At 33.4% G+C, this 12430-nt stretch overlaps 1 protein-coding gene across 1 annotated transcript; it reads right to left on the bottom strand.

Annotated features, from left to right (window-relative positions):
* Nucleotides 1-2910: 2910 nt before the first annotated feature.
* Nucleotides 2911-9440, bottom strand: LOC147382848 (protein SULFUR DEFICIENCY-INDUCED 1-like). Its single transcript, XM_086428942.1, has 4 exons — nucleotides 9239-9440; nucleotides 5530-5742; nucleotides 4486-4641; nucleotides 2911-3525 (listed from the first exon to the last, which is right to left on the bottom strand). The coding sequence occupies exons 1-4, from the start codon at nucleotides 9338-9340 to the stop codon at nucleotides 3112-3114; spliced, it is 885 nt and encodes a 294-aa protein (XP_086285068.1). The 5' UTR covers nucleotides 9341-9440; the 3' UTR covers nucleotides 2911-3111.
* Between the last annotated feature and the right edge of the window lie 2990 nt (nucleotides 9441-12430).

The following is a 12430-nucleotide window of genomic DNA, read 5'->3' as shown; positions in this document are numbered from 1 at the left end:
TTTTAATAGGACTGCAATCTGGGTGGGTTGGAAGGTAAACCCAAGCTCAACTCAGGTAGTAAAACCCTCAATTCAACCCGACTATCAGGCCTAAGTTCACTAATCCAAGCTCAACTCGAGCTTGATCTTCTAAAATCAAGTTGAGTTCGAATTAGCCTGAGTTATATAATTTTAAGAGGTTTGATGATCGGGCGGATGGGTTAGACTCTTTGAATAACCTTAATTTCATTTTGATTAGTAAATAAATTATATATATATATATATATATATATATATATATATATATATATATATATATATATATATATATATATAGGTCAGGATCAAGGGCCATATGAAAAAACATATGTAAAAACAATGTAACATTAATAAATTTTTAAAATATGGATTAAATATATATATATATATAGGTCAGGATCAAGGGCCATATGTAAAAACAATATAACATTAATAAATTTTTAAAATATGGATTAAAAGTTTTGGATTGAGCTGATTTTTTGTGAGGATGATCTCTATGATGGGAAGATCATTGGAAAAAAAAATCAATCCAATCTGAAACTTTTAACCCCATTAAAAGTGATTTAGAAGTTTCAAATTGAGTTGATTTTTTGTGAAGATGATCTTCTCATCATAGTGACCATCCTCGCAAAAAATCAGTCAATCCAAAACTTCTAACCCATATTTTGAAAAATCGTTGTTTTTACATATGTCCCTTGAACCACCCCCCATATATATATATATATATATATATATATATATATATATATATATATATATGGGTCCCGTTCAGCACCAAACATTTTGGCCAACATTTTAGCCAACCATTTTTGTCCTGCATGGGTTAGAAGTTTTGGAATGAGCTGATTTTTGGTGAGGATGATCTCTACGGTGAGGCGATTATCCTCACCAAAAATCAGCCCATTCCAAAACTTCTAGCCCCATGTTTACAAGTTGAAAAATTGTGGACCGTTCATTTTTTGTAAACCATTTTTTATGGGGTTAAAAGTTTTGGAATGGGCTGATTTTTTATGATGATGATCTCCTCATCGTAGAGATCATCCTCACTAAAAATCAGCCAATTCCAAAGCTTCTTACCCATGTTTTGAAAAATGTTTTGCCGAAATGTTTGGTGCTGAACATTTCCCTATATATATATATATATAGGGCCGGTTCAAAGGACATATGTAAAAACAATGGTTTTTTAAAAATATGGGTTAGAGGTTTTGGATTGAACTGATTTTTTGCGAGGATGGTCACTATGATGAGAAAATCATTCTCACAAAAAATCAGCTCAATTTGAAACTTCTAAATCCATTAAAAATGATTTACAAATTATTGACAAAAATTGGCAAAAAATCAACGGTCCACATTCTAAATCACTTTTAATGGAGTTAGAAGTTTCAGATTAGACTGATTTTTTTTTTCCGATGATCTTCCCATCATAGAAATCATCCTCACAAAAAATCAGTTCAATTCGAAACTTCTAACCCATATTTTGAAATTTATAAATGTTACATTGTTTTTACATATATCTTTTCATATGTCCCTTGATTCTGATCCTATATAAATATAGAGGGGGGAGGGGGGTGTTCTACCAAAAGATTAACATGCCCTTGTCTTTTTTACTAAAAGACAAAATAGGTAAAGATATTATTGAGAAAAAATGTGGTGGAAAGTGAGAATGATTTTTGTCCTATATGGGTTAGAAGTTTTGGAATAGGCTGATTTTGTATGAAGATGATCTCCTCATCATAGAAATCATCTTCACAAAAAATCAGCATATTCCAAAACTTCTTACCCCACCAAAAGTGGTTTACAAAAAATTTGACGGCCACGATCCTTCAACTTGTAAATTGGGGTTAAAAGTTTCGGAATTGGCTGATTTTTAGAGAGGATGAACTCTATGGTTGCGAAACTTCTAATCCTATCAAAAGTGGTTTACAGAAACCGTTGTCATACTTATTGTCCATTGAACCGTCCTCACACACACACACACACACACACACACACACACACACACACACACATATATATATATATATAAACGGCCCTAAAGTTTGCCAAACATTGTGCCAAACATTTTTCAAAACATGGGTTAGAAGCTTTGGAATGAGCTGATTTTTTGTGAGGATGATCTCTACGGTGAAGATATCATCCTCTCCAAAAATCAGCTCATTTTGAAATTTCTAACCCTAATTTACAAATTGAAGAATTGTGGACCGTCCAATTTTTTTAAATCACTTTTGATGGGGTTAGAAGTTTGGAATATGCTGATTTTTGGTGAGGATGATCTCTTCATCATAGAGACCATACTCACAAAAAATCAGCTCATTCCAAAACTTCTAACCCAAGTTTTGAAAAATGTTTAGCACAATGTTTGGCAAACTTTAGGGCTACTGAACTGCTCTCATATATATATATATATATATATATATATATATGGAGTCGAAGAAAAGAAGAAGAAGTTAGAGGTCTCTTTTTTTCTGAAAAAAGAAAAAATAATTTTTAAAAATAAAGACCATAGAACAAATTTGATTTGGAGGAGGAATTCAATTTTTGATTTTTATTTTTGATTTTTTTTTTTGGCTTTTGGGATTGCAATCATAAGAACGAACTGCAATGGGTTTTTTTTAAGTGATGGGGTAATTGGTTCAAAGTGGTTAGGAAGTCGTTGCTCTCTGAAAAATAAGTTTTCAAATATGTAGGATGTTTTGTGTCCAAAACCGTTGGTTCATTGTACTTGGATTTGGGGAGAAACCCTACTTTTGATCAAAAGAGATGACTAGAGGATTCAAACACTGCTTTTCATTAAAAAATAAAGTATAAATCTGTTGAGATTTGAGACTAGGGAGAATTAACTTTCGAGTTCTACAACTTTTTATTACTATCTTTCAAAAGAGACTTTGAGACTAAAAGGAGAACAAACTTTCGAGTTCCACAACTTTATTACGATCTTTCAAAAGGGGCAAGGAAGTACACTTGGAATTTTCCAAATTATGAGTTACCCCTCAAATTCCCATTATTTACATATGTACCCCAACACCCTAAAATAATCTACTCCTTACACCCCCACACACATCACACACCAAACAAACAAAGGAAAAAAAAAATTCAACAAGCCAACTGATCCCTATTTTGGGATATCTCTTCAAATATGGGCAGTCTCCTTGATCTAAATGGGGTCCACTCATTCAATAATTTTTCGATCCCTTCAACAATAATTTCTTCCAGGTCGTACCCTGACCCCGAAGAATTCGACATTAATGGGGAAGGTTCTGTTGATTCAAGTTCCTGCATTAGTTCTTTGGCACGGTTCCTAGACTTACAATCATCAGAACCTGAAATTCTACCTTGTAAGACATCTTCAAGAATAGACCGGGCCTCATCATGCCGGGCCTGTTTTATTAGGCAGAGGCTCAAGTTGCATGCCTTATTGGCATCAGGATCAAACATCTGGGCTTTTTTGTATACCACCTCGGCCAAACTGTAATTTGTTTGTTGCATATAAGCCCAACCTAGATTTCCCTGTCACACATAACAAGAAGTTGAGGTCACAAAAATGGAAAAACAAATTGCTTATATTTGGTGCACCTTAAGTGCACTTGCTGCTAGTTTGTGTCATAATAAGAGTTTATACTGTCGTACTCTATGAACGGAATGAAATGTCAGCTCAGGATTCATGTTAGGGGTGGTGGTGGGATTTTACACTAGAAGCTAATCTGATGCACCCCTCCTTTATCCGGGCTTGGGATCACAATCTGGTGTAAAGAGGACATCACACAGGCAGAATAGAGCCCCATTTCAAAGAAATATTTGAGTTAAAGATTCTAAAATTTTCGGATAAAGCTTTGTTGTTGTTGTGTTGTCACATAATTTTTGTATGCAACACACTAATACATGAATCATATATCACACAAAATAAGTATAAAAATACACCAAACAAAAAAAGGATTCTGAAATAAAAGGGAGAAAAAAGAGGAAGAAGGGAGCAGTTGCAATGGCAATATGACATCAGTTAACCTTCGATTTCTTCCAGTATATATCACTTTCTCATTCTCATAACTAGCCTTTTTAGACCTTGAATATCTTTTCTCACTTGATCAGAAACCCAAATCAAAGAACTTCAAATGGAAGGAGTGATATCAATACAAAATAGAATGGTTATCTACACCCCCTAAACGATATCTAATTCCATTGTTTGGCATGTTATAAAAAAGTTGGTGTGGCAATATAAGCTCTCTAGAAATCTTCATGTGCATGATAGATAGAAGCTCACAGAATCTTGTGTGCTTCTTGATGCAGAAATTATGAATCGAAACCGACATGGTTGTTCCAATCCGTAACTTCTAATTTGGCTTCAAAGGGTAGTGCAGACTTGCCTTCTTTCATGGAAGAAGGTTGTATAAGAATATTTTGTGTATAAGAGTTGCACTTGTAGGAGCTATATATTAGCTGCTAAGAAAGCAATTGGAATAGTAGAAGTACCAGAATCCTGGATGTTTCTCGCTTGATGGAGACCTGGAATTTCTTGCCATGTGAGCGGGCGGTCTTGGTAAGCTTGCCATTGAAGGCCTCCCCTTGGCAAATCATCCAAAGCTTCTGTTTCAGAAGCACAATCTGCTCCTCTATTTTCCCGCATTTCTACAACAAAGGATTATTTATAAGGATCAGGACTGATACAATAGGAAAGGTGTCTACATGGAATGTGTTTGGTTGGAGTTTAAAACACATCGGGCTCCTAACCAAGCCGTTTTTCTAATCGCAGGGAGCCTGATGTGTTTAATGTCCAATAAAAACGTACATGTAGACACCATAGGTTGCTATACGAACAGGACACTGTTCTGGATTGTGACTCTATTTATAAATTAAGAATGAAAAAATGCTTTCCAAGTTTTTCTTTTATAACAAAAAAAAAAAAAGGCTTATAGAAATAGAATAGAGACTTTGATCAATACGTCTCGTCCACGGAGATGTTAAGATTTTACTAAAAGGTTGATGACTGCTAAAACCTTATTATGCAATATCTGTGAGAAACAATTTGAACATTTTTAGGGAAAAACTACATCTTCAGGCGAATGATACACCATCTAACCAGACATCCACTATGGCCCACTCTGTAACAGCTTTTACTCTGGTACCCTTCTTTTTGAGCTCTTATTTTGCCTCTACCGAGATGTTGCTCTCTTATATCGTTTGGTAAGAACCGAACCAATATACCAAAGCACCTATATGGTAATAGTGTGGAAAGTTAAGCCATTGTCTCTTGGGCCGTTATACATCGATCTTTTATTGACACTAATTCCTGACTTAATTAAGAAATCCGTTGAATTTGACCGTTCATTCTTTTCAATAATCTACTGTTTTCTTGTACAATCTTCAAATGGGTCTTCAGCTCACAAAAAGTAATAGTTGGACACGATTAGATTTTAGAGGAATGCAATTGCAACAGATCTTTCGAAAACAAAGAAAAACACAAGCATGGACAGCATCATTCAAGGTCAATCTAAGTTTTACATGTGCAGTTATTACCTTATATAAGTCGATGAGGACGTTGTCCAGTGATTCCTGGGCCTGTTTGGAGCAACGATGCCTAAAGGACTTGATTGCTTCAATGGCTTCCTCAGCTCTGTCTTGCTGCTTCATCACTACTGCCATATCCTTCAGAGCGCTGTCTACTTTATCTCCCTCATTTATTGCTTTCCAGAACAAAACTATTGCCGCTTCCGGATCCTTCTCAATCAGCTGAAAATCACATGAACAAGAAAATGAAATATGGACAAAAGATAAACAGCACATTTGAAACACAGTTAAGAACTTGTTTGATGCTAATGCTGAAAATGAGATGGAAACCTTCTATTAGAAAATGAAAAGCTTTTTGTTCAAGTGTGGTGCCATCAAATACCCATCTAGCATTTATTTCCATTACTTAACATTTACTCATGAATCAACTTGAGAACATGTGCATAACATTTACTTAACAATTGTGTAGTGTGGGGTATTTTTGTTGTTTTTCATGAAATGAAATATTGTAGAGAAATGGGCTGTTTACAAGAAACTTGTTTGTCTTGTTTCTTGTAAACCCGAAATGGTCTCAACTGGGAATGAGACTAGAAATCTCATTTAAATGACAAACACACGTGAAGCTTTTATAAGATAGAATTACTTTGTCTCAGTCATGAAAGCAGTTGATTTTAAACCTACAAATGGATATATTGTTACGCTAAAGTTTGCTTGTGCCTACTATAGAGGCATCCTCTTTAGGGTTTTGGGGGTAAAAGAGAAAAGACAATAAATTTGGGGGGGTATTATTGAAAAAGAGGAAAAGCAATATAGAAAGTTAAAGGGGTGTTTTTGAAAAGGGGTAGAAGAGAAGACAATGAAGTTAGGGGTATTCTTGGGAAGAGGGAAGAAGAGAGAAGACAAAAAAAAAAAAGATGAACAATCATCCTCGAGATACGTTGTATATCGGTATAAATCTTAAGATAAAGTCCCACACAAAATCCTCTCATTCTGAAACTTCTACCCCTTGTTACAAGTTGAAGAATCATGGACCGTCAATCTCTAGCATTAATTTGTATACAAATTTTGGTGGGGCTAAAAGTTTCAGAATGGGCTGATTTTTTATGAGGTCTATCACCTCACCATAGAGATCATCCTCACAAAAATATCAGCCCATTCCGAAACTCCTAGTCATATAAGACAAAACTTTGACTCCATTTTGGCACCTCTAAGGTTTGGCTGCCGAATGCTACCCATGTAATTGATCAAAAGATCAAAACTAATAATAGGGAGCCAAGATGAGGAGCACATGCTAAGCTGATAAAAGTTTGTAAGTGTTGATACCATAGTGCCAATTAAGTTTGGATTGGCATGGGTACAACTCAATTTCATGCGGGAAAGAACTTAAAAATTTTGGGAAAAAAAATTCAAGAATTATAAAAATTTATGATATCTGTAAGCAATAAAATAAATAAATAAATTACGGAGATGGTGTTTCAAGAGATGGAGAGAGGATGAGGTTAGGGCTGATTCAGTGTGTGTGCATGTATTGTTTTTATTTAGGATTAACAATAGTATTCAGCTATGTCAACGTGCATGAGGCATGACCTCAGGGGCATTTCTGTAAATATGCAGAGAATAAAGATATAAACATGAAAGATAAAAGAGTGTCATTTGCATGAAACGTGGCACTTTTGACCCTTCTTGTTTTTTAATCTACACACCTAGAATCAACCTGATTGGTAATTTACCATTTTTCTATGTGTTTGGGACCCAAATACAAGAAGTCTACCAAGGTTGGGTCAAGCCAGTAACTAGTGTGACAAGTGGTTGCAAAGGAGACCATGAGTTAGTTTGCAAAACAACCCACGAGAGTACAGTATCAGCATACAGGTAGTGAAGAATAAGAAGCGGTCAAAAATAATAGGATCCATAAAGCACGGGTCAGTCAAGAACTGTACGGTCCAAAACGCGCCTGAAATACCGCAAAAGATGAAAGAAAACTATAAAAATAAATAATCCTTTTAAAAATAATATGCATGTAAGTGGGTGGGCCCACATTGATCCAACGGTTACGATGACGCATCAGTATAGAACTTGGATTCTTGACCCCACCCAATAATTGTGCAGCTACTTGGATTCATGGCCACACCCAATAAATGCGGGGCACACGTTCGAACATGGTTTTAAAACTCGGTCGGGCCAATTGGATTTTGTATTTTTATATAAAATAATGATTAATAAATTATTTTTTTAACTAATTTAAATGTTTTTGTTAGGATGTTAGAAGATGGATCTTGTGTTTGAGCATCTATTAATTCACCTTTCAATTATAATTATTTTAAATATCATTATATACCATTAAACAAAATTTATATTGTTTAAATGATTTGACTCATTCAAGATGAGATAATTCAGATGAGTCAACTCAAAATAGGTCAAGACGAGATCCTGATTTTAAAAAATCACCTGAGATCGAGATAGGTCATGTTGGTGAACGAGCAAGATTTACAAGGTGAATCGACGTTCACATTTACTCATACTAGGTCTAATATGACTCTCCTAATGCTTTGAAACTATCGGATGTGTTTAATATCGGATAAGTTAATAAAATACATTTCAGTCAACTGGGTATTTATAATTTTTTGATAACATAATTATTTTTTAGAGGGCAATATGATATTGCAATAAACATTTTTTTAATCCATCCTATTTATTATAAATTTTTTTTATTACTTTTGAAGATATGGGTACCAGCAACGAAAATTTATCTTGTATGACTTAAAAGTTTTGGATTAAATTGATTTTTTCAAAGTTTTGAATTAGGCTAATTTTTTCTGAGGATGATCTCTAAGGTGATTTGGACTATTTGAGACGAGATAGAAATATCGAGTTTTAAAACCATGGACAAAACAACTAGTTTAATTTGAGATTTAATTATTGATAATTAATGAAGATAATTTTATGGAAAAAATATATCAACTCAATGAGTTGAAATTCATATTTGATATAATATATATATATAAGAAAAACATGCTCAAAGATTAATTGAAGTTTATTTTAAAAAGAAAAATAATAAAGAAATTTTTATTGAATTTTATCAAATAAGAACTGATTTTAACAAGAAAAACTCACAATTGCGTAAATAAATCAGATCTTATCGCCCAACATCGAAATTGTTGAGAGAAAAAATAACAAAATTACTTAGAAACCTAATTACACCTCAATAAAAATTAAAAATTTGATGAGTTGAAATTCAGATAAAGAGATTTTTATCTCAAATAATAACTGATCTTAACAAGAAAAGGCTAGCATTTGCACAAATAAATATCGAAATTGCAGAGAGAAAAATCACGAAATTACTTTAAAACCGAATTACACCTCAATAAATTAAAATTTAAAAAAAAAAATTTGAGGAGTTGAAATTCAAACAAAAATCTTTAGAATTGTTAACCAGAAAAGGCTTGCAATTACGTAAATAAATCAGATCTTATTTCCAAATATCGAAATTACGGAGAAAAAGTCACGAAATTACTTAAAAAACGAATTACACCAAAATTTAAAATTATAAAAAAATGAGGAGTTGAAATTAAGATAAAGAGATTTTTATTGAAATTATATCAAATAAGAACTGATTTTAAAAAGAAAAGGATACCAATTGAAATAATAAATAAGATATTATTACATCTCAATAAAAAACAATAAAAATAATATATAAAAAAAAAGTTGAAATTCAGACCTGAACAGTCTTGGCTCGACCATAAGGAGTATCTCCTGAAGGAACCTTGTGAATTACATGAAAAGCTTCTTTCTTCTCTCCTTTTCTTTGCTTCGTCGTCATCTCTCTCTCTCTCTCTCTAAAATTTAGATAGTTAGTGAGAGAATCCGAGAAACTGAGAGAAAACTTGCTTGATGAGAGAGAGGGGAGATAATTTATAGAGGGACCGCGAGTTTTTGATGTACCTGGTCCGAATTCCGCCTTCCTTCATTTTGTATTGTATTTGGGCTATCCGAACATCTGACCAACTCATCTCTTTTGCCACGTGTATTGGGACATACGTGTCGGAATTTTATTTCAAGTGACGTGGCATACTGCGAGTTGGGAGTTTTTTTTTTTTTTTATACAAAATATTTAGAGGAAATCTTAGATGTTCACCGTTTATACTTGTGCCCTTGTATTTGTAAAAAAAACTATATCAAGTGATTAGATCAATGAACCAGTAATTAGTTGATGATTGTTGATTAATCATAGTTCTAAAAGTCGGTAGTCGGCCTCATCTCCCATCATTTAACTTACTTTATTATTATTATTATTATTATTTATAAAATAAGTTAGATTAGAAGTTGTTGTGTCAATGGATCATATTCATATTAAGATAATACATATTTAAGTATTAGAAAATTAATTCTGTTTAGAGTCTAATTTATTGATTCGATCTAGGGTGGATTTACAGTCAAGACAATGGAGGCACTTATCCCTATGTTTTAAAATCTCATTTTCGATCCAGTGTTTTGATTTTTGAAAAAATCAAAATGATACCGAAACAATTTAGAAACATTCGAGATATTGAATTAATGTTTTAAACAAATCTTTCAAATGAGACTGTGGTCAAGGGGTATATCATTAGTTTGAATCACAGGAGTATCCTAAGTATTTATCAAAACATGGGATGTTATCTAAATAATTGAGTCTTCTAAGAACAAGTTCTAGGGCAAGTTATTTGATTAAAACTATTCAAACCATCAAAATTTTAAATAAAAAATCTAGAAAACATAGAAGAAGATGAGGGAAAATTCCAACATCAGCACGCATCTGACTACGATATCAACTAGGTGTGTGTGTGTGTTTTTCTCCCCAGATCTCCCTTGTAAATCAAGTAAAATTAGAATAAAACTATCGAAACCTTGTTTGTTTCAATTTGTTCATAGTTTCATCTCCTAACTAAAATTTTAAAATGTTTCATATGAAACAAGGCAAAATTTTAAACCATGTATGTCCCCACAACGATTTTTGAAATTTATATGTATGTTCTATTACAACTCATGGTAGAGGTGAATAAAAAAAAAATTGCCACTATTACCTCCACAAGAATTTTAAAAACTTGTAATGGTCTCAATTGCCCCCACATAGGCAAAATCCTAATTCTGCCCTTGAATTGATGAATATTTTCAAATTAACAAACATGTAATATTGGTTATCAGATGGTTTACATTGAAAATCCCAATCGTTCAAGAAGAGTTGTCTCAATCTTGAATGATTTATAAAATCATACAATTAATTCCCTCTTCAACCTTAAGATTTTATCTTCTTCTACTTTTCAATTTCAAGAGCCAGGTAGGATTTTAGGGTAGTTGAATTTTGTGAGTTTTTTTTTTTTTACTTTTACAAAAAAAAAAAAACCAAGAATACCATTTGTATGCTATCAATTTTTTTGAATTTATCTGAATTAAAATAGACTTATCTGTCTAATAATTACCAAATCTGACTTTAATTACTATGATCGGGCCATGTTCCCATGTTGGGTGAAAGGTTAGACCACGTGGCATTTGTTAGCAAGACAAACATGGTAGACAGGTATTATGAGAAGCACCTCAGATTTTCGTATAATTGGGACAGAAATCCACGGTACACAAAATGAACGTACACGTGTACATTAGAAGGAGAAGAGGGCTGATCCAATTGATGACGTGGACGATCAAATGAACTAATGTCAAGGGGCGTATGGTGAACCTGGGCGTACGTTAAAAACAATGCTAACTTAGCCTTGAAGAAGGTCGGATACACATTAGGAATGGATCTTAGTGGAGTGGAAACGAAGTGATGGTAATACAGACAACACAAGGAGTTAGGATAGACGGTACAATGTATCCAGACTTGATCTTGAATGAGAGAGATCCAACGGTTGTGATCATTCAAAGAATATATCAAAGATATGATTAATTTATTTCAATTATTATCCACAAAAAATAAAAAGATGGACGATGATTAAATTAGCGACGAAAGAATGTTTATTATATAATTCAAGTGCACAAATAAAGTACATCAAAAATTTATAAGACGACGATAAAACTTAGGATTGTATCCTTGATTATAGATGAAAAATGATTCATAGGTGATCCCAATTGTTAAAATACGTAAACGCGTGAAACGTGACAGTTGGATTTCGTGTGTTTAATGGTTGGCATCATGAGTTAATTTTCATGAATAAGGGTTGGTATGGGATGACTAATGGAAAAACATATAATCTCGATGGTTAAAATATGATAAAATCGGATCATTGGATTTTGTGTTTTAATTGTGGGGATCATTATTTTTCATCAAGTCACATGAACCTAAACCTAAAGTCAGTCATACTTTTTAGAAAGCCACTTAAGAAACATTTTATAATGAAAATAGTAAAAAAAAAAAAAAAACCTCGATGAGGGTTAGTTAAGATGTTAAGAAGCGACTGGGTTTGTTGTCTAGGTCATGACTTCGAATCTCTTTATTCCCCTCCACAAAAACGTGGTTGCTTAAATGGTGTCACATGACAGGGTGGGATGGTGGTGATGTCTAGGCAAAGGCGGATTTAGAGTGGGGGCAGTTGCCCCCACAAGAATTTTCAAATTCTATGGATTAATGCGCTATTGTGATAGATTTTAGTAACGAATAAAAAAATCTACCACTATTGCCCTCACAAAAAAATTTTCACTTTTAATTTCCCCTATAAGTATTTTTTTTTTTTTCACTCTTAATTATACCCACAAATTTTTTTTTTCTACTCTTGGTTGGCCCCACATGAGCAAAATCTTCACTCTGCACGTGTCCAGGGATTAGTCCTATCGGATAAGATTGTTGTATGGGTCGGGCAAAAGCCGATGGACTGTGGACAACCCGCTAGCCATATGGATACTCAGTTTCAACAAAAAAAAATAGCAAAGATATGTTGAG

Source organism: Akebia trifoliata, chromosome 16 (genome assembly GCF_017979445.1).
Source record: "Akebia trifoliata isolate Shusen 1 chromosome 16, ASM1797944v1, whole genome shotgun sequence".
Taxonomy (NCBI): domain Eukaryota; kingdom Viridiplantae; phylum Streptophyta; class Magnoliopsida; order Ranunculales; family Lardizabalaceae; genus Akebia; species Akebia trifoliata.
Note: the sequence above shows the minus strand (reverse complement) of the source record. Positions and strands in the feature narration are given on the sequence as shown.

Bases quoted from the DNA above. Each gene is read 5' to 3' on its own strand.
- LOC147382848 (XM_086428942.1), bottom strand. From the start codon at position 9,340: ATGACGACGAAGCAAAGAAAAGGAGAGAAGAAAGAAGCTTTTCATGTA. The intron at 4,642-5,529 runs GTAATAACTGCA...CCTTTGTTGTAG, and splicing joins TCCTCATCGACTTATATAAG to AAATGCGGGAAAATAGAGGA. The intron at 3,526-4,485 runs GTACTTCTACTA...TATGTGTGACAG, and splicing joins GAGAAACATCCAGGATTCTG to GGAAATCTAGGTTGGGCTTA.